Source organism: Malus domestica, chromosome 02 (assembly GCF_042453785.1).
Source record: "Malus domestica chromosome 02, GDT2T_hap1".
NCBI lineage: Eukaryota > Viridiplantae > Streptophyta > Magnoliopsida > Rosales > Rosaceae > Malus > Malus domestica.
The window spans coordinates 20,416,329-20,443,536 of record NC_091662.1 but is presented as its reverse complement, the minus strand read 5'-3'; the positions used below and the strand labels follow the sequence as shown (position 1 = coordinate 20,443,536).

General features: G+C 38.7%; 2 protein-coding genes across 9 annotated transcripts; both read left to right on the top strand.

The window, feature by feature from the left end:
- The first annotated feature begins 1,411 nt into the window (after positions 1-1,411).
- Positions 1,412-6,671, top strand: LOC103405985 (probable tRNA N6-adenosine threonylcarbamoyltransferase, mitochondrial). 8 transcript variants are annotated; one of them, XM_029093142.2, is made up of 14 exons: positions 1,496-1,874; positions 1,985-2,029; positions 2,560-2,634; positions 2,899-2,995; positions 3,101-3,127; positions 3,266-3,356; positions 3,697-3,746; positions 4,540-4,730; positions 4,842-4,927; positions 5,006-5,144; positions 5,267-5,350; positions 5,478-5,592; positions 5,908-6,000; positions 6,098-6,671. In XM_029093142.2, the coding sequence occupies exons 1-14, from the start codon at positions 1,590-1,592 to the stop codon at positions 6,139-6,141; spliced, it is 1,422 nt and encodes a 473-aa protein (XP_028948975.1). In that variant the 5' UTR covers positions 1,496-1,589; the 3' UTR covers positions 6,142-6,671. The 8 variants fall into 8 exon arrangements, with proteins under 8 accessions (XP_028948977.1, XP_070664984.1, XP_028948967.1 ...); XM_070808881.1 differs by having other exon boundaries at positions 1,498-1,874; positions 5,069-5,144; XM_029093133.2 differs by having other exon boundaries at positions 1,498-1,874; positions 5,908-5,996.
- A 10,956-nt stretch (positions 6,672-17,627) lies between these two features.
- Positions 17,628-26,804, top strand: LOC103406023 (DNA repair protein RAD51 homolog 3). The gene is given in 11 exon segments (XM_008345051.4): positions 17,628-17,743; positions 17,746-17,817; positions 18,617-18,715; positions 19,613-19,731; positions 19,900-19,934; positions 20,019-20,089; positions 20,184-20,407; positions 20,704-20,760; positions 25,267-25,359; positions 25,956-26,022; positions 26,137-26,804. Coding segments are annotated over 11 exon segments (1,050 nt in total). The 5' UTR covers positions 17,628-17,706; the 3' UTR covers positions 26,313-26,804.
- The last annotated feature ends 404 nt before the right edge of the window (positions 26,805-27,208 follow it).

Genomic DNA, 27,208 nt, shown 5'->3' with positions numbered 1-27,208 from the left:
TAGGTTCCATATTTCCAAACTCACCAAATTTCAAATTTACTTCGGAGAATGAAGTATGGCGTTGACTATTAGGGAAGCAACGATTCTGAACCAGGGTCCTGAGATTTTGGAGGCCCTATGTGAAACTTAAACAGAGGCCCTTACATGGTCTAAATTTTGGTTGCTATATTTTCTTTTATATTTTATATTTTTTTTATTGTGTATAAATTAATATAACGCCAAATAAATAAATAAATAAAAATGAAGTATAGTATGGTGTTTATGTAACTATATGGATTCTCTATGTTTTTTGTTCTCATCTCAAGAAACTTTTATGTGTTAAACGAATCAATGGTTATGATATTAGTAACATCTTATAACGAATTTTTTATTGCATTTTTGCTCATGCCCTAAAGTGAGGATGATTCTCACTCCCCCTCTCCCATTGATTGTCGTTAGAATAATTCAAATTTTGAGATTCATGTCTTAAACAATTAAACCAAATTAATATAACGAAGGAGTGTACTCTAATTTCTTTTGATATAGGGATGACTAAATAGAATGAAAATTAGATGATCTTTAAATGGTAACCAAAAGAATAAACGATTCTGATTATGACATGTATTATATTAAATGATGTCATATAAGAAGGGAGCTTATAAAGATTATATTAGACTTTTAAGAATTTTAATTTATTATGAAAGAAATTAAACTACAAATATTTAAAAGAAAAAAAAATAGTGTAGCTCAAAAAGGTTGCCGCACAAAAATTAACAAATATGTGCAAGTAGGGAGTCGAACTCATGCATCATGCCTGAAAACTCCACTATGAAGATAATGTGAATTATTTCCAATCTTTTTTAATATATAGTATATTGTATGTTTTTAGAATTGGTGGCCCCAAAGAATTTGGGGCCCTAGGCAGTTGCACACCATCAGGGTCGGCCCTGCTCTGAACCTAACTCAAATCAAGTAAGCACCATGTATTTTTGTGGAACTAACTGCTCACTCTCGAAGCCAAACTCGCTTGAATTTCTAAACTTTTGTTTGAAATTGTAGTGAGGGCGGTGACAACAAGCACAACAAAACTTTGACTGGGTTTCGAACAACTACTAATTTTTTGAATAGTGAGAAACTTTTCAACAGGAATGATGTTTGAGGGTTGGTGGGAGATGGAAAGTTTTGGAGGAGAAGGAAAATTTAAGAGGGTAACTATTTATGTTGGGTAGTATTTTCAATAAGTGACGGGTCATTTTTAACCTAGTTTCACCCTAAGCTTATTTTAATAGATTGATTTTCAATTATTCAAATTTCATCCAACGGCTCATATTCAATCCGTACGTGCGGTCGACAAAGCTCGATTCGCACCTTAGAAATCGCGATAGAATAATTGCGACTATTTTTTAGCTTTCGAGCTTTAACCCTCTCCATTGTCCTAATCCAAAAGGAAAAAAAAGCTTGACCCAATCTTGGTGGCCCCAACCAAGAAAAAAACGTTTTTCCAAAGAAAAAAAAAAGGTTTTGAGAAATGAAAAATACGTTGCCTTCTTTCAAGTTTGAATCCTCCACCATTCACTCACCATTCTCCATCCCCGTATCTCTCTCTGTGAATGGCGCTCTCTTCCAGATTTTGGCGCCTAAATCTCTTCCCAAAACCTTCACTTTCCCCCTTACAAACCACTCTCAAATCCCTAAAACCCCTCCGACAAAAACTTTGTCCAATCCTTTCACTTCCCATTTCTTCTTCTTCTTCTTCATTGAACTCCTCCAATTCCCTTTTCTCGACATCGAAAAATTCTGCCTTTTCGGAACCTCACAGTCGAACTCCATCTCCCCAAGATGATCTTATTGTTCTGGGAATCGAAACCAGCTGCGACGACACCGCTGCCGCCATCGTATGACTCTGATTTTGCTTCCTTTGGTGCTTTTTGTACTTGGTATTTGTTAATTTTGTGTTTTTTTCTGATGGGTTTTGTTTTGTATTTTGTGGGTTTTATGAGTACAGGTGAGAGGCAATGGTGAAATCCTCAGCCAAGTTGTGTCTTCTCAGGTATGAACATTTTGTTCCTTGGATTTGGTTTGGGTAGTAAAATTGCAGAGTTCTGATGAACCATTAAAAGAAGAAGAATTTGGCACAAATTAGTTTTGCACGTTTAGAGAATGAGGAACCTAGTTACGCTTCGAATTTTTCCGTACTGTAGGTCGTGAATAATGTTCGAAAAGGGCAATTGAGTTATCTAATTTTTCCAGAGAAACCACAATGGAGATTTATGTAATGCAATAAAATGTCCTTAAGGATTCATAATTTCATGACAAACAATCTGCAACTCGTAAATCATCCACAATGGAGATTTATGGTGAATTTGGCAGAGAAAGAATGGTTGTCTATTGTGCTGCTTTTCATATACCTACTTGTTAGAAAAAAAGTGTGCTGTGGAAGAAATATGGTTCTAGGACAGTGCCACATACTACGTTCTTTTACTTACCAATATTCAATAATGACGATTCATTTTTAGTTTTTCTTTGTGGTACTTATAATGGATACGTTCATCTAATCTTGAGCCTTGGCCACATATCAAGGCAGATTTGCTTGCTCAATATGGAGGTGTTGCTCCAAAAATGGCAGAGGAAGCACATTTGCAAGTGATTGATAAGGTATAGCATCCTCTGTACTATCACCTTTAAACGCAGTATGATGTTCATATCTTATTTACATCTTCTACTTGAATGAGATTTTGTTATTTATGTTGAGCACCCACGTAAAACACAAATAGGCTCGATATTTTGCAAACTTGCTGTGTCATTTGGATTGCTTATGCCATTTCAAAGTGTCAGTTGTAATCTAGTCAAATGGTTCAAGGCTATCTCCTTTTTTTCTCGGTGATAATATGGGCCTGAATTTGTGATTGTTGATTGTAGGTTGTGCAAGAAGCACTTGACAAAGCTAAGTTAACTGAGACGAATTTATCTGCAGTGGCGGTTACTATTGGTCCTGGTTTAGGCCTTTGTCTTCGTGGTAAATTGCATAGCAGCACTCTCTTTCTTTCCTCTTTTGCTTGGTGTTGCAAAATTTTCGTACTACTGATGCCTTATGGTTGGGTTTGTGCTATGGAATTTCCAGGGCATAGGTTCGAGGAAAGTAGTAAATGTAATTTTTCTATTTGGCAGCGATTTACCATTCAAAACTGGAAATGGGTTACATTGTCTTTATTATGCTCAGAAATGACCAGACTTGAATTCTTTTGTATCCTCAGAGCATATTAGCACTAATTTTGTATTCATGCAGTTGGTGTGCGGAAAGCTCGTGAAATTGCTGGTAGCTGTAACTTACCAATCATTGGTGTACATCACATGGAGGCTCATGCTCTTGTAGCCAGGTACGGAAATTTTGACTATCTATGCAATGTAAACTGGAGAGGTCGCACTTGGTGCGATGGCAAGTGCCTTCGCCCATGAGCGGTAGGTCTCGGGTTCGAGACTTGGGAGCAGCCTCTCCATAAATGGGGGTAAGGCTAGCCGACATTCACCTCTCCCAGACCCTGCGTAAAGCGGGAGCCTTGTGCACTGGGTACGACCTTTTATGCAATGTAAACTGGAATGTACAAACTCTCTCCCTCTCTCATTTTTAGGGGCATAAAGTATGTGGTTGTTATATGCACTTAAAATATTGATCTGAGTTGCTCTTGTGCATACAATGAATTTCCTTTTCTGATCTAGGTTAACGGAAAGAGAGTTGCAATTTCCTTTCGTGGCCTTGCTTATTTCAGGTAAGAAAATATAAGAAACCGCATTAGGTCTTTTTACTAATTCACTGGACTTTGCATCTACATTTTTAGACTACATGACTGTACCCTTTTCTTTTTTGAAAAATAAAATAAACATAAGAAACCGCATGAAAACACTCATATCCATCAGTTACTTCTGTGGTGTTTGCTGCCATACGTGCAAACTTAGTTTCCACAGGTTGCTAAATACCATTTATTAGTTGTTTTTTGTTCATTTAAAATCTAAAAGTTCTATATTGTTTGTTTTTGACAAAACTTTTTTGGTGGTTTAGCTATGTCTTATTGTCTTATTGATTAAGTTGAAGAAAATTTATTTGAGTGTTTTCTTTGGAGGGGAGGTTTTGAGTTTCGGTGTTGTGGATAAGTTCAGAAGTTAGCATTGCAAAAAAGTGAGTGAGTGAGACAACTACAAGAAAAATTATGAAAAAGTGAGTGAGACTACAAGAAAAAAAATGAAACACTGTATTTGTATTTTAGGGAACATTTGTATTTTTTGGAAGCATTAGTGTGGTTTCTGTAAAACTTGAATTGTCATTAGTTTATAAATAAATGAATTGTTTTGTAATTTCTTCACACTGCAGTTTGGCTATTAATCTAGTATCTTGCTTTTATTTCTTGTATTTCTATCTAAATTTGGATTTCTGCTTTGATAAGAGATGACACTTATGACTTCCCAGACAATCTAAAGTTGTAGACTCAATCAAAGTTTTTGGTGCTGTATGACATTTGATTTGGGATGTCATAATTGTTTAACAATCTTGTTGTCTGTCTTTAGGAGGACACAATCTACTCATCCTTGCTCGTGATCTTGGTCAGTATGTACAACTTGGCACCACAATAGACGATGCAGTTGGCGAGGCATATGACAAGACTGCAAAATGGCTTGGCCTTGACTTGAGGAGAAGTGGCGGGCCAGCTATTGAAGAGCTTGCTCGTGAGGGTGATGCCAAATCAGTCAAATTCTCAGTAAGTTTATTTCAAGGCATATACTGGTTCTACTTAAGAAGTCTATTACAGATGACTGAGATTTTTGCAATGTGAAATTGTATTCTAAGCCTGGTACTCATTTGTTTCTAGACCCCAATGAAACAACACAAAGATTGCAACTTCTCGTACGCTGGTCTGAAGACTCAAGTGAGATTGGCAATTGAATCTAAAAATATGTATGTATAATCTGTAGATATACATTATTATCATTGATTCTTGGTTGCTGCCAGTACTAACTGTACTTTTTTGTGCAGTGATTTATGGTCTGCTATCTTAGCTATTAACTTTTACCCACCCAACTTTCCTATGTTATGCAGTAATACTACAATTCCTCTTTCCTCAGCAAGTAGCGAAGATAGAAGGATTCGAGCTGATATTGCTGCTTCTTTTCAGGTGACTGGATGTATATTTGTCAGTCTTTATCTTATTTTGATCAAATACAGCATTATTCAGTTGTCAGCGTTATTTATCTCTCCTATTTCTTTCTTCACATTAAGATTGTCTGATGCATGCAGCGAGTCGCAGTGTTACATCTAGAGGAAAGGTGTGAGCGAGCAATTGAATGGGCCCTGAAAATTGAACCTTCTGTAAAACATTTGGTGAGTAAACTGCAGCGTTTGATTTGGTATTCTTGAACCCACCACATGATAATGAGCACCTCCTCTTTATGATGGTATTCCTGAATATTGCTGATCATGGATCCCTCCTTATGTTCTTCCTATGCAGGTTGTCTCTGGAGGCGTTGCATCAAATCAATATGTTCGGTCTCGCCTTGATCAGGTTGTCAAGAAAAATAGCTTACAACTAGTCTGTCCTCCTCCCTGCCTTTGTACTGACAACGGTAATTCCTTTTCTCTAGTTTCGGCTCAACTTATGAATGAAGCTAACTTTCCTTTGATAAAAGAGGATCATAGCATTTTAACCATCAGTAACTGACATGACGTTATTTTGAGTATTAAAAGAAATTGTACCTGTAGTTGGCCATCACGAAATTAATGTGGAAAAAATCTCTAGTTTTCCGTCTTTACAAATAATTTTTCTTTTGGAGCGTTTCCTATGTTGCTTGTCAGACAAGGTGGTCGTTGCCTGTCAATTAAGACCGATACCTGAAACTTCAGCTAAAAAAAGACTGATACCTGAGTTTTAACCTTGGCAGGTGTAATGGTGGCTTGGACTGGCATTGAGAACTTTTGTATGGGAAGATTTGATCCACCACCACCTGCAGATGAACCTGAAGATATTGTGGTTTGTATGAAAACTTTTATTACATATTATTGCTTTTCAATCAATTTTTTTATTTTCATGTTTATTGTAAGCGTTATTAATTATTTTGCATTATGAATCAGTACGAATTGCGGCCAAGGTGGCCATTGGGGGAGGAATATGCTGAGGGAAGAAGTGAAGCTCGCTCAATGAGAACGGCCCGCATGCATCCTTCTCTGACGTCTATGATCCAAGAATCTTTGCAACAGCAACCGTAGTCTTCATGTCATGAATCTGCAGCCACTTCATGGTGCTCAACAGTTCGACCCATCCTACAACTCAAATTTATGTTTAGATGATGGTATGGTTGACTCGAACTGAACCACCTATCTAACAGTGAACGGAAGATTGATCTCAAGTGTGGCTCTAGCTAAACGACTGGCCATTGACATCAAGAAAATGTCCTGTAATGTTCGTGATACCCCTTAAATATGGTTCCAAAATCCTTGCAGGAGAGGAGCTTCTTACATTGCCCATGTAATATAACATTGGTTGTGTTAAAACTACTGAGCTGGGTCCGCCATTTTGCAAGTGAGATTTTTCTCTGAAGAGTTGTGCCGTACCTGTATAGTTTGTGACTCCGTGGAAGCAGAATACGATTATTTTGTTTTGTTCATTCACTTGAATAATATTTGATATCAGAATCACTTTGGCCAATGACCGTACTTGGAGATGAGATCAAGAAGACAAAGATAAAGATGTGAAGGAGAAATAAGAATGAATATCAGTGTTTTAAAATACTCGCCTCGGGGCACACCTAGGCTACCTCGGAGACTGGGCAGGTGGCTTGTCGCTTTTGTTTTGTGGGAGCCGATGAAGGACTCAACTAGGCTCGTTGGGGCGTGCTTAGTTGCTTGAGCCCCGTCTTAGGGTGTTTTGAGGTGGTCGAAATCTTGCCTGAAATTTGTTGGGGACCCCAAAGTTGAAGGTTGGCTCTGTTGCAGCAGTTGCCCTTTGGTTTTTCTTTAATTGCAGTGGCAGCATCTACACGAAGAAGATGACCACGCAACAAAGAAAAGGATTTTAGTTTTTATTTTTTGTAGACTTGGCTCAAAACGATGTCGTTTTGGCCAAGTCTTTTAATTTTTTTTAATGACTTGGCGCAATCGTTTTGAGCCAAGTCTTCTAATTTTTTTTAATGACTTGGCCCAAACAACTTCGTTTTGGCCAAGTTTAATTTTATTTTTAAAAAAAAATTATAACCCCAACCCTCTTCTTCCCCATACCAATACCTGATTCCCATCTTCCCATTCACAGTTCACCCAATCACATCACCAATTCCCCAATTCCTCAAACCCTAAATTCTCAATCCCAAGAAGGTTCCATTAGTCGAACCCTGCTAGATGTATCTATCATCATCAGAATCAATAAGTCTAGCAAGGATCCCAATAATCTCTTCCACAATATCATTAGGTAGCACCTCTCTCAGCTTGTTAACATTCTTGGAAAGTTAAAATAAAATTTCAAACCGAAAGTGAGAAGGAAAATAGAAGTCTTTGTTGGAAGATTACTCACATGTGGAGTAAGATTGATACTTGAAGACAAAAAGACGGGGTTTCATGCATGTTGCACTATTGAAATGGACGTCTAAGAAGGAAAAAGTAATGTAGGCCAAAAATCCCGACAAAGATAGATAATAGGAGGAATGCTTATCGATTAGTTGGCATTTGCCAGCCACTAGAGCAAGTAAGAGAACCTACCGTGAATGCACTTAAAGAATCGCAGAGTTTGACCGAATTGATCCCATATTTCAATTTTACCCCAATCTCATACTTCAATTTGTTTCAAAATTCTCCACACCACCACATTTTGTTTCAAAATTCAAGTAAGATTTGCAGTGTTCTAATCTCAATTTGGTCTTGAGTGCTTGTTTGATTGTTGATTAATTGTTTTACAAAGTATTATATGATATAATTATATATACATTCTATATTAAAATATTTAGGTCTCATGAGTGAGGCTTCGCCTCACGCTTAGCCGAGACTATTCATGGAACGCCTCTTTTATGCCTTTGCCTTTTAAAACATTGATGAATATACAACGTGTTTTTTGAAACAAGAGCTAAAACTTACGGTAGAAAAAGTATTATATCTCGCAATTGATATGCACAAATTCACTTGTTTGAATTAATAAACATAGAAATTCAAAACTACTATGTGTGGAACAAAACATAGGAAATTTACACGCCCACCACCACCATCCCACAACCACCTTGAACTCGCAACCACCAATGTCGCTATTGCCGCTACAACCTTGCCATCATTATCATCGCCACCTTCTGTATCATAACAACCAGTACTTTGCTCATCACTAGAACTAGCACCATCACCCTACCATTTTGCTTAGTGAAAAAAAAAATCATTTTCAATTAAAAGTATTTCTTTAGTGTCTTTTATCGTCGAAATAGTTACCCTTTTGTTACCATTTTTAATATAACTATCTGTTTATACCAAAAGTTAAGAAAATATATTGTTGCGAACAAGGTCTAAAATATCAATGATATCGGAAATATTGGTAGTCCAAAAACACGGAAATTTTGATGGAAATGTCGGGATATTATTGATATCGATAAAAATTGAATAAAAACCACGGAAATTGTAAGAAAAACTTGGAAATTTTTATTGAAACTTTGCAGGATGTTTATATAGTCAATTATCTATTAGTTTATCACAAAAAATTGGAAGGAAATGCATTGCATGATGGATTTAACTGATTTAAGTTAATTATATAGCGAGCTGGCAAACATTGTGAGTATAGAAAATATGTAGTAATTAATGAAAGAAATTTAAACACACCATAATAATTTATATATAATGAATTAGTACAATATTTTACACTTTATACATTGCATGGTAAGATACATGAGTGACTTAGTACCACATAGAGTTCCTATGAGGTTTATTTGTACCATACTTAGGGCCTCCGTATTTAGACCTTGTTTAAATACTCGGGGGGCCTCTGTATTTAGACCTTGTTTAAATACTCGGGGGACTCAAATGTAATTATGTAATAAATGGAGGGGCAAATATGTAAAAAGGGGAGGAGCCCTTATTCTATAAAAGTGCCTCCTCACCTTCACAAACGACAAGTCCCTTCACCCTCTCAAAGCCTTTGATATTTAGAGCAAAGCTCTCAAGCTCCCTCTCCCTCTCATCTTTTCACAAACAAAGAAATACAATATCAGTGTGGACGTAGCCCAAACCTTGGGGGTGAACCACGATACATCTTGTGTTATTTACTTTCTTGCAAATTCACAGTCGGATTTACGTTGTTCCAAGACCTTTCCAGTTTTGTGCATCAACATTTGGCGCCGTCTGTGGGAATCGACATGAAAAGCTATGTCGGTTCTCTTTAATTTTTTTCATCTCACCACCATGAATTTGCACAACCTAGGACCCCGGAACCTCCCTCCTTGGGCTTTTCCAGAAAACCTTCGCGGACCTTAAAACTCTCTCGGCCTCTCTCTTGCTTCTGACCTCTTTCACTTCTTCAAACAAAACACCAATCTCTCTCTCCCCTACGAAAACACTCTGGAACCATATCACAACCTCATCCGCCATCACCATGGCCGTTCCTTCAACAACCTTCGTTTTCATCCTCCTCCTCTTCACCTTCTTCCCTCTGACCCACCAAACTGTTTCACTCTCTCTCTCTCCCCAACCTCCCTCTCCAAATCGGGCAACTCCGTCCTAATCCAATGGTCCGGCATCGACTCGCCCCCCCGACTCGACTGGCTCGGCATCTACTCGTCGTCTTCCTCCCACCACAACAACTTTATAGGATACAAGTTTCCTCTCATCCGCCCCCATATGGAAATCTGGGTCGAGCTTCATTTCCCTCCCTCTGGTCAATCTTCGATTCAACTACTCCTTCTGGATTTTCCGCTCGAACGAGTCCGAGGTTGACCCCAGACACGTCGACCAGGACCACAACCCTCCCCGACACCACCCACTTGCTTGCCACCTCAGATGACAAACTTAGCTTCGAATCAGGTCGGGTTCCGAAACAAATCCACCTCGCTTACATAGACGGAGATGACAAGATGCGGGTCATGTTCGTGACACCAGACGGCGGGGAGAGGAAGGTTCGATACGGTCAAAGGGAGGACTCACTCGATGACGTGGTGATGGTACATGTGGGGAGGTATGAAATGGAGCACATGTGCGATACACCCGCCAACAACAGTATCGGGTGAAGAGATCCCAGGTTTATCCACGATGAGGTTATGACCCGACTGGGAAAAGGCGTCAGATATTATTACAAGGTCGGAAGTGATTCTGAAGGATGAAGCAAAACGCACAGCTTTGTCTCACGAAAGGAAGACACAAATGAAACTACGGCCTTTATGTTTGGTGACATGAGGACTACAACACCTTATGCAACGTTTCTTTGGACACAAGACGAGAGCATAGCCACTGTGAAATGGATCTTCCGGCCGTCGTCAACGACCCAGCTAGAAATTACCCACGCTTCGTCGGCAACCTCTGTAATCAGAAGATCTAAGGGTCACAAAGCATTGTGGCCAAGCTTACCAGCCTCCCTTTCTAGCAGTGCCAGCATTGCCTCCCTTTCCAGCAGTGCTAGCATAGCATCACCATCGTGACCAACCTGCAGATTCAAGGGTGCACATGCATGACAGCTCAGAGACAGAAAGAGAGGAAAGTGAAAAGAAAAAAGCAAAAGTAAAAGCAAAGCAAAAGCGAAGATAAGATTCTTTTCTTATTATTAAATCTATTATCATTCCTTGTCTGCCATATTCATCAGGGTCAAGAAACAGAAAAAAAAATCAGAAAGAAAAGCAAAAAGCAAAAAGCAGAAAGCAAAAGAAGATAAAAAGAAACAGACATAATTGCGGTGGTGATGACATGCAGAAAAGAGAATTATAGGCGTGACCCATTGAGCAGAGGGTTGGATTTATTTTTGAATGATGTAATTTATTTTTCTTATCTTTTGGAGACATCTGTATAAACCCTATCAGAGGGTAATAAAAAAAAAACGGCAAGCCCAAAATAATGGGCTGCAATGTCAGGTGGATGGCGAAGGCCCATATGCCCAAAAGAGCTAGGCCCTATGACTCCAAATTTATTCGGCACCCTGCCGCTATTATCACCAACCAGACGATCAAAAGTACGCCCAGTACTCCAAAATTATTCGGTAGCCTGCCGCTATTATCACCAACTAGGTGATCAAAAGTACGTTCAGAACTCCAAAATTATACATGAGCATCACTCATGTCAATCATACATAAACATTCATGACCATCATTCATGTCAACATTCATGAGCATCACTCATGTTAACATTCATGACCATCACTCAAGTCAACATCCATGACCATCACTCATGTCAATCAACATAAACATTCATGAGCATCACTCATGTCAATCTAGCTTTGAAAGCTTCATTTACAGAGCTCTAGCTTCAAAAGTTTCATTTACACAAGCTTTAGCTTCAAAAGCTTCATTCACAGAGCTCTAGCTTCAAAAGCTTCATTCACATAGCTCTAGCTTCAAAAGCTTCATTTACAAAAGCTCTATCTTCAAAAGCTTCATTTATAGAGCTTTAGATTCAAAAGCTTCATTTACAAAAGCTATAGCTTCAAAAGCTTCATTTACAGAGCTCTAGCTTCAAAAGCTTTATTTACAAAAGCTTTAACTTCAAAAGCTTCATTTACAAAAGCTCTAGCTTCAAAAGCTTCATTTACAAAAGCTCCAGCTTCAAAAGCTTCACTTGCAAAGCTTTACCTACAAAGCTTCAGTGCAGGGTATACAAATACCGTCTCCGAACAACTGCCACTTCAGCCCATACATGGATTCAGTTTGAAGTCTCCAGCCAACAGACTCTATTGACTGAAGACTTTGGGGACTACACTATGTACTATATATTGGGCCTCATAAAAAAAATACTTGGGGGACTTAACCCATTATTTATGCATTGAGGAGCGAATCCTTATTCTATAAAAGAGACTCCCTCACTTTCATGAGAGAGCACCCATTATTTATGTACTGAGGAGTGAGCCCTTATTTTATAAAAGGGACTCCCTCACCTTCATTAGAGAGCATCGCCGTTAGCTGAGTAACCGCCTCGCCACGAGCATCACTCCTAACCCATTACTCATGTACTGAGGAGCGAGCCCTTATTTTATAAAAGGGACTCCCTCACCTTCATTAGAGAGCATCGCCACCAGCTAAGCAACCGTCTCGCTACGAGCATCACTCATAACCCATTATTCATGTACTGAGGAGCGAGCCTTTACTTTATAAAATGAACTCCCTCACCTTCATTAGAGAGCATCCCCGCTAACTGAGCAACCTTCTCGCCGCGAGAATCACTCTTAGCCCATCACTTATGTATTGAGGAGCAAGCCCTTATTCTATAAAAGGGACTCCCTCACCTTCAAACGCTACAAGCCGAGCCAACCAAGGTAATATAAGCCACAAGCAGAGCAGCCTCGCAACATATGCTACTTCTAGTTGAGCATCACTTCAGATTGATCACCACCTCATATCGAGCATCAGTTCAAGACAACATCTAGCTACTTCGGCCCACACATGGACTGAATTTCAAGTCTCCAGCCAAAAGACTCTCTTGACTGAAGACTTGGGGGACTACTGTTTGTATCATACTTAGGGCATCTGTATTTAGACCTCGTATAAATACTCGGGGGACTCAAATGTAATTATGTAATAAATGGAGGGACAAATATGTAAAAAGATGAGGAGCCTTTATTTTATAAAAGGGCCTCTTCACCCTCACAAACGACAAGTCCTCTCACCCTCTTAAAGCCTATGATATTCAAAGCAAAGCTCTCAAGCTCTCTCTCCCTCTCATCCTCTCACAAACAGAGAAATACAATATCAGTGTGGACATAGCCCAAACCTTGGGGTGAACCACGATACATCTTGTGTTATTTACTTTCTTGCAGATTCACGGTCGGATTTATGTTGTTCCAAGACCCCTCCGATTTTGTGCATCAACATTTGGCGCCGTCTGTGAGAATCGACACGAAAAGCTATGTCAGTTCTCTTTCATTTTTTTCATCAACAAGGTTCAAAATTTTCACTATCTTCATCATCTCTATGTGTAGAGTAAGTGTATTGTGAAGAGTAGTCATCAAATGATAAATCTCTAAAATAGTTTTGCATGTAGTTGTTAACATGCCACCCATATAGATCCGAGATTGGTTGACGTTGTCCATAAGCAAAATCATTTGAAGATTGAGTCTCGGATTCTTTCCATGAGTCGTTCAATTCCATCCCAACAGGAATGGGATATGAAGGGTAGGGAAATGGTTGGTTATGAGTATAACCATAGTTACTACTTCTCATTATGAGTATAACCATAGTTACTACTTCTCACTCCAACAGAGTCCGAAGTTATAGATAACGAGTCATTTTCTTGACTTGACAAAGTCCCCTTACCTCTTTCTCTACGAGTATAGTCATTCCCTATGGCACCAATTCTTGGTCCTGCCCGCCTACTGCCATGGTCCTCATCCTGTATTACATGCGTGAAGTTTACCTTACCAGTGAAGGGGCTCATAAATCCGGAATGTGGTCCAACATAGTTTCTATATCCACCACTACCTCTAGCTCCACTATATCCTTCATCATTCCCACCTCCGGTGGTAGGTGAGTCTCCTGATCTTGTACTAGAGCTATCATTATGATCAGCAGGATCTTGTGGTTGTGTAGGATTGGAAGAAAGTGGAATTTCAGTGTTTCTTGGTCTTGGGCACAAAAGTTCTTCGAAAGAGTTAGCGCTGCTAGATCCCACCTCCTCCTCTAATACTCTTTCTACATTTATCCCTTCATTACGTGCTTATTCAGCAACTCTTAGAGCTGGGTTACCTTCATCATCATCTAAATGAAGAGGTCTAATCCATTGATAAAGTTGGTTACCCTCTGTATCATCATCTTCAACAACAATATCAAACACATATAGTGTGTCACCACGGTCGACATGATCTATTTCTGCTTCCTTATCTCGAATTTGAAGCTTCATGTTGTAGTAGCAATAAACTAATTTTCCAACCTACTATGAGCCAACCTATTTCTTTGCTTTGTGTGTATGAGTGTAAATGTACTCCAATTTCTTTCACAAGCAGATGGGGAAGCTATTTGTGATAATACTTTGATTGCTAACTTTTTTCACAGTTGGTGCATCAGTCTCATACATGATCCACTATTCAGTTATAATGAAAAACAATGTTGATAAGCCTAATAACTCCAACAAATTCTATTATAAACTGATAGTGAAATATGTTTACACTCACTAGGAGACATTTTTGTTCGAGCAGCAACTAATGTTGGTTCTCCAAAAGTTCTTCTTGCATCTTTAAACCATGTTAGTTGAATTCAATAAATCGTGTTAGTTTAATCCAACAATGTAATTATTATAATTTAAGTAATTGTGTACCTCATTTTCAAATTAGCCAACTGCTGGTGATGCAGGTTCTAATTTAGAGTATACATTATGTACAGCACGTATAAAGGTACCATCATCTCCAACACCGGGTCTGTATTGGTATCGAGGATTAAAATAATATGCTATTCAAAGAAACACATACTCTAATAAGAGAAATAATACTTATGCAACTAAAGAAATGAATTGCAAATTATGACATAATTTATACCTGCTGCATGCAAATCGTGGTATGATGTTTTATACCATCGGTCATCAATTATCTTTATGACTCACCTTGCACCATGTTTTCTTTCCAAGTCCTCCTTCACTACATGCATCAACTTATATATTGCCCTCATAGTAGGATACACTTTTGTGTCAACAATCCGTAAAACTTTGTAAAGAGGTTCAAACAGTTGGCACACATGTTCTGATTGAGTCCAAAAAGCATGATCAAGCACTATACTTTTCACCATACGACCTGCATTTGAGCGGCTAAAGTTGTGGTTAGCCCAATCGTCACTAGTGAATAGTTGCTTCAACCCTGCTTTCTTCTTAATTAGGTTGTCTAATGCAATATAGTTGGTGGCGAATCGAGTGGTAGCTGGACGAATAATTTCTCTTTTGCAAAATTCATGCATCTTTGCCAACAATCAACCGTGATTGTAAATATAATTTGTGATCGTTCTAGCTCTTTTTACGACATTAGCAATATTCTCTCTCTTCCCCATTGCCTCAAACATGAGATCAATACAATGTGCTGCACATGATGTCCAAAACACATTATGATGCTTCATTAACTTTTTCTAGCTTTGACAAATGCAGAACCGTTGTCGGTCACGACTTGGACAACATTATGCTCTCCCACCTCCATGATTACATCTCTCAATAATTTGTAAATATACTTGTAGTTCTTTATATGGTCTGAAGCATCAATAGACTTCAAAAAAATTGTCTTTCCCTTGGAGTATACCATGAAGTTTATGATAGACAATCTGGTCGGGCCAGTCCATCCGTCACACATGATTGTGCAACCATTAGTTTCCCACTTTGACCTCAACTTGTTAACATACTCGCCAATGTCTTTATACTCCATTTCCAAATATTTATTTCTTACCTCATAGGGAGTGGGAGGTTGTACTCCCAACATCGGCCTGTTGACATCCCAATACCATATTTTTGAAATGATGTGATGATGCATTCTCAGTAGAGACATTTTCATAGATAAAGAACTTGCTAATTAGACGCCCCATTCCCTCCTTCACATTACCCTCAGTGAAATAACTCCAAACACTCTTTTGACGTGCTTTGGATGATTTATATAAACTTGGGGCTATTGGTGGTGTTGGTTGTGATTCTCTATCACTTGCTCCCCGTCTCATTTGTGCACCACCACTTGTCCCGGAACCTTGTGCTCTATTAGGAATTTTATGAAGGTGTTATCTTTCCCATGCTGACTGTTTGAAGGCACGTAATGCTTGTTTGAAATTGCGTCGTTCTTCAGGTCCTATGTCATCATCACATTCGTCCTCATCGTCATCATCATCACTGTCAACCGCTTGACCAATGACTTCTCCTCGTAGCCCAACTTGAATATTTTCCATTCCATGTGTTTTCTTTTCCTTCTGGTGTTTTTTATTTTTTTAATAATGTGGTGATGAATGCCTTCACTTCTGGGGGGACATTATCACATCGTTGGACATTATTTCCTGAATCTAATCCACTAAGATGATACTTAAATCGTGTCACTCCGCCACTCATCATTACCCGACCACAATATTTGCAAATTGTGCCATGTTTGTTTCCATCTATTGGGTCTCCATGTTCCCAAGCTGGATCACGTTTAGTAACTCCACAAAAACATCTTAAACGTACCTATATTTATTTTTCATGGAAATTAGGCAATTATTTTTTGGCCAAAAAATATAGTAGTGATCACGGTTATATAAGAGAACCTAAATAATAAAATTATTCTACAGAAGAATTAAATACGAAGTTAAGAAAATGATTGTAAGAATTTAAGTAATTTAAAAAATAATATGGAATAATAAAACCTAATATTAATGAATAATAATCCAATTTGATAATAAAATAATAACATATTAATGAATAATAATGCAATTTGATAATAATCCAATTTAATGAATAATAATCCAATTTGATAATAAAAAAACCTAATATTAATGAATAATAATCCAATTTGATAATAAAAAAAACCTAATATTAATGAATAATAATCCAATTTGATAATAAAACCTAATATTAATAAAATAATAAATAACATTAAACATATTAAAATTATCCTGGGGAATAATTATACAACATTACTTAATTACTTCAAAAAATTAACATGCAAGTATTATTTGGTTCTTAGATCACATGTACGGGTTCACACAACTTTTTTTGTTGTTGTATAAATTACAATAATTTAAATATAAGTTTGTAAACTTACCTTAAATATGGAACCTTTTGTGTTGAAGCTCTGAAAGGGCTCTGGAAAGGCTCTGAAAGGGCTAAGGGAAGAAGAAGAAATGAAAAGGTGTAATAGAGGTGTGATGATTTGATACTCCGAATGTGAAAGAGTTAGAAGTGGCATACGATTTTGAGTATGAAACCAACCACCACTACTTTTTGTCTTGTCAAAAGTTGGCCCGTTTGGGGGATTTATATTATATTATGTAACTTATCATAACACACACACTGACACACACACACACACCGACACACACACACTGAATTATTATGTTTATTTTATCGATATTATTCCGATATTACCGATATTATCCCAATATTACCGATATTATCGATATTATCCCGATATATTGACAAAAATAAGGTAGATACGTGTGAAAATATCCCCCTCTTAAAAAAACGATATTATCGGCGAAATATCGCCGATAATATCGATATTTAAGACCTTGGTTGCGAACACAATTCATAAAATTCGATCCTAAAGTCACGCACTTTTTTTTTTTTAACAAACGATATTAGGATGGGGAGTGGGTTAAGCCTTACAATTTGCTAGCAATAATGTAGTTTAAATTCGTAGTTGGTGAGAATCGAACCTAAAATCTCTCAGTTACAAATAAAAAGAAATACTATTAAACCGTAATAATAAGTGACAAAAAATAATCCTAAAATCACGCACTTACGGGTCATGATAAATATTATTAGAACACGTACATATGAATGCGTAGAGTGAATTAGCAGTCACCCAAATTTCCCTCCACTTTACCACCGTAAAAACACATTGAAAACTCCTCCCTTCCTGTTTCTACGTTTGCAGAATGGAAGTGGGAAGGTTACCAATCTCAGCATCACAGAGAGTAAACTGATATCAGCAGGTTACACCACTCTCGTTGCCCTCTCTTCTCTCTCCCCCTCCGACCTTGCTAGAGGTAATCCTCTCTCCGCCGTCAAATTTCTCTTAACTTTTTCAGTTGTGTTCTGCGTCAAATCAACAGCTTATGGGCGTGCCCGCCAACTGTTCGACGTAAATACTCTTTGAGCTCTGACCGCAATACTGCGTCATACTTTTGAGAGATTTTTCCAAGTACTGGATATTCAAGCGATACTATGTCATAATACAAGTGGAGAAATTATATATTTTTAGGTATACCAGAGAGACTAAATTTATAGGCAATATTTGTAAACTAAATGATATGAAATTTGATGATTGCATTATTACTTAAACATTGATAAGCGTGCTCATTTTTATTGGTGACACATAATTTAGTTTGTAAATTGTTTAAAAATTTAATTTCTCTAGTAATACCCTATATTTTTATTTGTCCTGTCACTTATTTCATGACACGTGTAGCACCCAATGAAATAATGAGCACTTTGAAAAATTTCTCCATACTTCCGAGTTTCCATATAAATTTGAAACGGGTATTCATTTTTGTTATATGAAATGGATTAGTTGTGGTGGTTCAAAGGTTCTAATGAAACAGTGCAGAGGATTTTTAAATACTACAAATGGTAATTAACATTTTGAAAAACAACCTAAAGTTTTCTTTGCATTATGGGTTGAATTGGTTGTAGATGTTCTGCAGTAACAGAGTAGTGTAATTTGCAGATTTTTCTCTATGATGCGTTATAGAACTTTTTTTACAATGGATTTTGGTCCCTTTTTGGTATTTTGGTTAAGTTTTCAGATGTGATGGTTAAAGTTTTCCAGCATTCCTTGTTGGACAGAACTGAAAATTCCAGAGAGTGAAGCTCTTGAAATCCTGAAGGTTGCCTCACTCGATCGTGGGTTGGACCAACCAGATAAAAACAATGCTATTGTCAACGGTAATGATCTCTTTTATCTATATACGCGTGTTAAATGTTCTCGTTCCAGATTGTTAAGCAGGAACATACATTTAAACAAAGATTTGTCTAATCCATCATCCAAATTTACAATTTGACGATATAACATCTCACTACCCTATACTATCTTATCCTTAAATGAATTTGTATTCTTTGTGTTCCACAGTTATACGGAATGTCATTATCCTTCTAGTGTCCTTATTTATGGCCTTGTGGCTTCACTAGGAAGTTCACACGAGCCAAATACAATGACTTAACTGGCATCAATTAAGCTCACAGGAGCCAAGTAATGCTTTGACCCCCATTTGTCCATGATTTTTCATCAAATTTAGGGCAATAATGTGGTTCTTCCTGTATGATTTCCATGCCGTGCAGTATATGATACAGCACAGAATATGTGCACTTGTTATATCCATGTCAGTTAAATGTTCTTTTGTCACCTATGGTCGATAGCTGTTATAACCTCAAAATAGGTGTGGCTTCTACTTCCATACAGTAACCCTCAGTTAAGATAAGTCTGGCTATTACTGGTTTCCGTTTTGCATACCATCATTGAGTCGTATAATACTTTGATCACTTGTCATTTTTCCTCCATTTTGGTATATTTTTTTGAACTGAAGTTACCTCTTCGTTGGTTGTCTTGCATTACCATTGATCACAAGTGCAGCAATAATTACAGTGCTTTTTGTCTTTGTGTAACTATTTTGTGGTATTGGATTTTGTCTGTGTTTGTTTCTGCAACTTCAGTCATTATATTTACATTACAACTTTTTTGTTTTTATCGTAATGGAACAATTACTTGAACATATATCTTATGCCACCATTTTTGTATATTTTGAAAACTGAAGTCACAAACCAACTTTGTTCTGTCCCTTTTAGGTGAACAAAATGCTTGGGAAATGCTCCATGAAGAGCTGTCATTTCCACACATCACTACATCTTCTGATGATCTAGATAACATCCTCGGTGGGGGAATTAATTACAAAGAAGTTACTGAAGTTGGTTTGTTATTTTCTTACCCTATTTGGTGTAATGTGTATGATATGGCCATCCATTTGTACACTTTTGTCTACATTCCATATCTATGAGCACCAAACTGGAGCAAACTTTCATTTGGCCAGGAAATGATTTTTATTGTATTTTCGGTTTTTGTTTGAAATAAATAGGTGGGCTACCTGGGAATCGGTAAAACACAGATGGGGTACATGGTTTCTCCACTCTGATTTTTTATTTCTGTTCATTTCATTAGTTTTCAAGGGCATTGAATGCATACTTTGCTTTGTAGGATTCAACTTGCCGTGAATGTGCAAATTCCAGTTGATTTGGGTGGCCTAGGTGGAAAGGCAGTATATGTCGGTCAGTGTCAACCTTTTGCTGTCTGTATTCTATGTTTGACCACAATTTCCAGTTGCATCTGGTGTTTAGAATATGGTGCTTATATGATACTTAGATACAGAAGGCAGCTTTATGGTGGAATGGGCTCTACAAATTGCTGAAGCTTCCGTAGTGGAAATGTCAAATTATAATGAGCTTTTGAAGAAAAATCGAGATTGCCAAGTTGAAATTCAGCCCACTGATATCTTGGACAACATATTTTATTTCCGTGTCTGCACTTATACAGAGCAAATTGCCCTGATAAATTACTTAGACAAATTCATCTTGGAGCATAAGGATGTAGGTATAGCATTACCATATTGATTTAGATTGTGCCTTGATACATCTTAGAGAATCATATACGCAAGGAAGTTCCTATGTTCTTATAGGATCATGTGTGTGTTTGTTCTTTTTGTTGATAAGTTAATTGGACTTCTTGGTGTATAACTTTATACCATGCTTAGTTTTATTATTATCTTTTTGACTGATGAATAGTTCACCGTAAACTGATATTGGTTGCCCATTTGTTATCATTGTATGCATTATATATACCTGTCATCCCTGGAAGTACTAAATTTCTTCCGAATGTTTTTCAGGTTAAGATTGTGATTGTTGATAGTGTTACCCTTCACTTCCGCCAAGATTTTGAGGAGGTTTGGACATGTGCAAAGAAGGCCTACTGACACTCCGGTTAGAAGATGCGACTACGGGATAGAGGTTCAGGGCCGAATGGGTAGAGGAAGACCTAGGAAAACTTTGGAAGAGACTCTAAGAAAAGACTTAAAGTACTTGGATCTAACAGAGGACATGACACAGGACCGAGCACAATGGCGTTCTAAGATTCATATAGCCAACCCTACTCAGTGACTTGGATTTTTCAAGTCTCCAACTGAGAAGTTTTCCTCACTCGAGAAATTAAGGGAACACTACCTCAACCTACATGCTTCACTCACAAAGCTTCAACATACAAGCTTCAACAAAAGAAAAATTCAAAGAACTTAGTGAAGAAGGCTTTGGTGTATTTAACACAATACGTTGAAATGAAGCAAAGCTTATTTATTGATATCTCCGATAAGTTACAAATATGTACATATACATGAGTCAAAATAAACAAACAAGAAAGGGCCTTCACAAAGGTTGCTTAGGAGAAGTCTCAGCAGTCGGTAGAGCCCCAGAAAGAGAAGGCACCGGAGGGTGATCACTTGGAGCCTCAGTACTGGACAAAACCCTAGAAGGAAGGGGCATCGGAGGCTGATCATTTGGAGCTTCATTACGCGGTATAACCCCAGAAGACGAAGGCAATAAATGCCTTTAGAACAAACCCAAAAACCTCTGATGATCAAGTAAAATCTGGCCATCAGATTCCTTCACCTGGTCAAGCTTCCTCTTCATGTTTGTAGTATAGTCATGTGCGAGCCTGTGCAACTGTTTATTCTCATGCTTGCGCCCTCTAATCTCCTGCTTGAGACTCATCACTTCAGCTGCCAATGATTCAACTTAGCGGGTTCGAGCAAATAGGCGTTGGGCCATATTCGACACAGAACCTGCACATCGAACACTGAGAGCCAGAGAATCCTTAACAGCCAACTCATTAGACCGTTTGGAAAGAAGTCTGTTATCTTTGGGAGTGAGAATGTTCCTGGCCACCACCGCAGCGATCATATCATTCTTCATCACGGAATCCCCAACGGTAAGAAGACCAGTAGGGGATAAGAAGGATGGGCGCCATATGTTGTCTGGAGAAGGCGCGGCTGCCTCTTCACCAAGGTTCAAGTCAAAACGACGGTCGGAAGGGCCAGACATTTTCAAAGGTGTTGAAGAGAGAAGAGGTCGAACAAATCAAGAACTTAGAAGTGTAAGAATGGAGCTTCTACTGGTGGAGATTCAAGTGTGCTTTGGAACTTAATGCCAGCCTCTATAAAAATCTGCACTCGACGAGCTTCAGAAATCGAAAAGGCGTTTGCTTTCTCAAAAGCTGGGATGCTCAGAGACCACGAGGGCCAATTTCAGAGATCGAAGAGGCGTTTGCTTTCTCAAAAGCTGGGCTACTCAGAGACCACGAGGGCCGATCTCAGAAATCGAAGAGGCACCTGCTTTCTCAGCCTTGTCAGCACCTGTCACATGCACATTCAGCTTTGCGGAAATTACGGGCAATCTGTCGAAGATTTCTGGTGAAGTAGAAAGCACGTGAATCTTACTGTTCAATCATCCACTTTTCACACGCAACATCAGCTCATAGGTACCACAGATAACTTTGCCAAAGATCTCTGACAAAGTTTAGACACGTGAAGCTTGCAGCTCCCACTACATCGCTATGACCAAGAAGGGTAAAAGAATAGCAAAGAAACAGCACTAACAAAGTTTAGACACATAAATTTTGAAGGTTTAGCTACCATATTATTACCCACAAGGGTAAAGGAACAGCACCACTGCTGGATAATTGGAAAGTCCCTGTGTGTCAACCTCTGTGCTCCGTGGCAAGGTAGACTAGCAAAAATGCCCAACCTTTACTCACATTCGAGAAAACACTCCTAACAAGATTGCTTGCTCCAAATTCGAAGAGGCACCGCCCTCCGAATCTAGAGAGCCAGACTCCCAACAGGATTACTTTCTCAAAAATCGAAGAGATACCGCTCTTTGAATTTCAAGAGCTAGACTCCCAGTAGGATTGCTTTCTCAAAAATCGAAGAGGCACCGTTCTCCTAATCTCGAGAGCCAGATCCTCGACAGGATCGCTTGTTCGAAAACCGAAGAGGCATCGCTTTCTCAACTTCGAGAGCCAGATCTCCTTGGATAAAGCTTGTCTGTAATCTTCACACATAACATCAGTTTTCCAGATACCACATACCACTTTTTCAAAGTGTTCAGACATAGTTAAAACACGTGAAGCGGGCAGCCCCCACTACAGTGCTATGACCAAGAAGGGTAAAGGAATAGCATTACTACTTGTTGTTAGGGAGACTCTTATATATGTTGACCTCCATCCTCAACGGACAGGCAGACCTGCAAAAATGCTCAACCCTTCCTTATATCTGAGAGGGCACTCCCAACGAAGCCTCTCGAAATACTCAGCTTTCTTTCCCCCCGATAATACCTCTGCAAACAAGCTACACCAGAGCAAGAATATCTCATATCATCAGGGTTAAAAGCAAGAATATCTCATATCATGCTTTTTCCCTGTCTTTTCCTTTGGCCTTGTTCTTACCTGCAAGACAAGGAGAAATAGAGCAATCAGTCAGTACTTGGAATCAAGCTTCCAGTCAGGAACTGACTGCCTAGAACCCCTTACCTGATTACTTACCTGGCATTGCTCTCGAGTACTCATCTTCAACATCTTATGCTTCCAGATGAGATACCACATCTGCCTGAGGAACAGATAGGGCTAGTGAGAAGGATACAAGGAAACATGTGGAAACAAGCGTAACAGAACACGTGCCGATACTTCTACTACTTTGTCAACAGCAAAAGTATCCCATATCAGCAGGGTCGAACGTACTCTAGATTTGATGGACTTGTTTTGACCCTTAAATTCTTCAGTCCTCCTTATACTCTGGAGGTAACCAGAAAACCCTCCAGCCCAGTTCAAGAATAAGCTTGTGGAAAGTTACTTCTTCAAAAGCAAAAGTATCTCATATGATCTCTTTTCCTTTTCTTCTCTTTATCCTTCATGCTGCCTGCAAGATAAGGAGAATGAGAACAATCAGCCGGAACTCGAAATCAAACTTCTGATCTGGGATTGATTGCTTGGAGCTCTGATTGCTTACCTTGTCTGTCACCTCTTTTAGCAGATCCCCTAGCTCGGCGACTTGGGGGACTCCTACTACATGGTTTGTATCGCGCTTGACCACGCCTGAAACTACAAGTAAGCTTCAAGTGAAATTGATACATTACCTTATGCATCTCCACCAGTTAAAGATACCACCCCTGGACAGAGGAAGAGTATTTCCAGAGAAGATGCCATATCTATCTATGAGACAGATAAGGCAAGTGAAGACGGTACCACACTTCGGTACTTAGAAGTTTCGTGATTACTCAGTGGCTTGGATCTTGCAAGTCCCCAACCGATGAGCTTTCCCTCCAACCAGGAGGCCAATCACAGAGCGACACGTGTCGACATTAGAAGCCAATCATAGCGCGACATGTGTCAACATCGGAAGCCAATCACAACACGACACGTGTCAATGTCAGAACAAGGCTAGAAACTCTCTTCTATAAAAGGAGATCATTCTCCCAAAATATTTCCTAATGTCATTTGTACTAAATCATTCACTTGTACCCACTAAATGAGAGCTTGAACCTATGTACTTGTGTAAACCCTTCACAATTAATGAGAACTCCTCTACTTCGTGGACATAGCTAATCTGGGTGAACCACGTACATCTTGTGTTTGCTCTCCTGTCTCTATCCTTTTATACACTTATCCACACTAATGACCGGAGCAATCTAGCGAAGGTCACGAACTTAATATTTTCTGTTGTACCAAAGTTTTCACTGATTTTGTGCATCAACAATCCTTAAGTCCTTACCTTTTTGCATTGGTAATGGATGAGTTAACAGGACATATTCAAGATGTTATTCTTCGGTGTATGCTTTACGCAGACGATATAGGGTTGATAGATGAAACTCAGGAAGGGGTAAATGCGAAGCTTAACCTTTGGAGAGAAGTGTTGGAATCTAAAGGTCTTAGCCTAAGCCGATCAAAGACAGAATATATGTAATACAAGCAGGATGGATGAAGTGGAAGAGTGCATCCGGCGTGTTGTGTGACCGTCGTATGCCACTGAAGCTCAAGGGAAAATTTTATAGGGTCGGCGATGCTATATGGCACAGAATGTTGGGCGGTGAAGCATCAACACGTACACAAGATGGGTGTAGGGGAGATGAGGATGCTTCGTTGGAGGTGTGGGCTCACGAGAAAGGATAAGATTAGGAATGAGTGGGTTGGACATGTGCAAAGAAGACCTACTGACGCTCCAGTTCGAAGATGTGACTACGGGACAGAGGTTTAGGGCCGAAGGGGTAGAGGAAGACCTAAGAAAACTTTGGAAGAGACCCTAAGAAAAGACTTAGAGTACTTGGATCTAACGGAGGACATGACACAAAACCGAGCGCAATGGCGTTCTAGGATTCACATAGCCGACTACACTTAGTGGGAAAAGGCTTTGTTGTTGTTGTTGTTGGCTCTCAGGACTTGGTTACTTGGTGGAATGGCCTTAAAGTTGATGAACCTTGCAAAGAAATATAATATGGCGGTAAGCATTAGTTTTCGTCCTTGAAAAGAATTCTAGACTAGTTTACTCATTTTGAATGCAAGGGAAGAGTCTTACATTTCAATATTTGATTTCACTTTCTGTGATGAAACGGCTTCTTTGAAATATGTCAATATCACTTGACAAGTTTGTTAGGAAGATCTTGGATAGATGACAGATCTACTATCAGCAACCGGAGAATGGTTAAGATTTTCAAATTAGTACGTCTTGTGTTTTTACTTTTGTGTGTACATATAAGAGCTAAAACGTTATTTGGAATTAGTTACTGAGCTACTCATTAGATTGCCACAATACATTTGTGTGTGATATGAATGTGTGATGCTCATCAATGTCATTCACGTTAACTTTGTCATGCATTGAACAGCTTGCGTGATGTGAAATCTGCAACACTCTACAACTGACAATATAAATCTATATAAATACTGTTGTGGCCATGTATCTCATATATTACTATGTTCTTTGGATCGTATTTCTTGTGACCATCCTAATTATTTTCTTCTTAATAAACCTTTGTTATTCTGGTTTTATTTAATTTTTCTTGCAGGCTCCAATATTTTGCCTCGTGTTTTATGTGGCAGGTTGTCATATTCAATCAAGCGACCACTAAGCATGTAGAAGGTTCATTCCATTTAAGTCTTGCACTAGGTAAGTTCCATTCTCGGTTAGTTCCCACCTCCAACTTCAACACTCAGTTTGAATGGTCGATATAGTAGTTTCCGTCATCACTTTGCATGGCTGTTGTTTCATTATACTGTCTAGGTGATAGCTGGTCACATTGTTGCACCAATCGAGTCATATTGCATTGGAATGGTGATGAACGAAATGCGTACCTAGACAAGTCACCTTCTCTCCGATCAGCATCAGCTCCATTTTCCGTGACTAGTGAAGGGATCATGAACTCTGCTTCAAACCATAAGCGAATCAAATTGACGTGAGATTTCAAATTGGACGAGGTTTATTCGTCAGTTTGATTTTTTCCCTTCGTCTTCGAGTAAATGGGCGTTACTTCATTTAGTTCCAGCAGTTATAAGAGATCAGAGAAGGGAAAACGGGAACTATTTCATCTCTTTCTATAGGCATCACTGTTTTTTTGCAAATACATCACTGAGAATAGAACCTGTGAAGTGAGTGGTACCATAACTGCAAATGATTGAAAGAAGAACTCTGTTTGTCGCCCCCCAAATGCGGGAGGTTCTTTGTATACACTCGGTGATAAGGCAGATTTTCTCTCCGAACGCACCGTATAGTTTGCAGTGTCTTGACCATTTGGCGGAAAGTTTACTTTTGTAAATGAATTTCCTTAGTGTGCAGCCCACCATCTTTGAATAACTTAAAATATAGCTTTTTAGTGAATTTTTACTTATACAAGATTGTTAAGAATTTGTCAGGTTTTATACTAAATGAATTGGTGTTTAAAATTTAGAAAACTTATGGTGTCTTAGTGTGATTGTTTTGATGACGTGGGGTATGGTGCATGTATATGCTGTTGAGAATGAATATCACATTGATGGAAACAGTCGAGGAGGGACCTTTTACGTGTTCATAAGTAAATGGAGCTACTCCTCATATTGGCAATTAGTTTTATGATGGAATCTCAATTTTTTTTCATGATATCAGAGCAATTTGTTTCACATGTGAAGTGAAGCCCACACATGCTCCACACTCGACTTGTGTCGTCTACATGTTAGACTTAAAAATTCGTCACACGTATGGGGGTGGGGGTTGAGAATGAATCACACATTGTTGGAAGGAGAGGCCTTCCATGAGTTTATAAGTAAAATGGACTAGTTCTTATATTGTCAAATAGTTTTATGGTGGAACCTCTTTCGTG

Bases quoted from the DNA above. Each gene is read 5' to 3' on its own strand.
- LOC103405985 (XM_029093133.2), top strand. From the start codon at position 1,590: ATGGCGCTCTCTTCCAGATTTTGGCGCCTAAATCTCTTCCCAAAACCT. The intron at 2,030-2,559 runs GTATGAACATTT...CCACATATCAAG, and splicing joins GCCAAGTTGTGTCTTCTCAG to GCAGATTTGCTTGCTCAATA. The intron at 4,731-4,841 runs GTAAGTTTATTT...ATTTGTTTCTAG, and splicing joins CCAAATCAGTCAAATTCTCA to ACCCCAATGAAACAACACAA.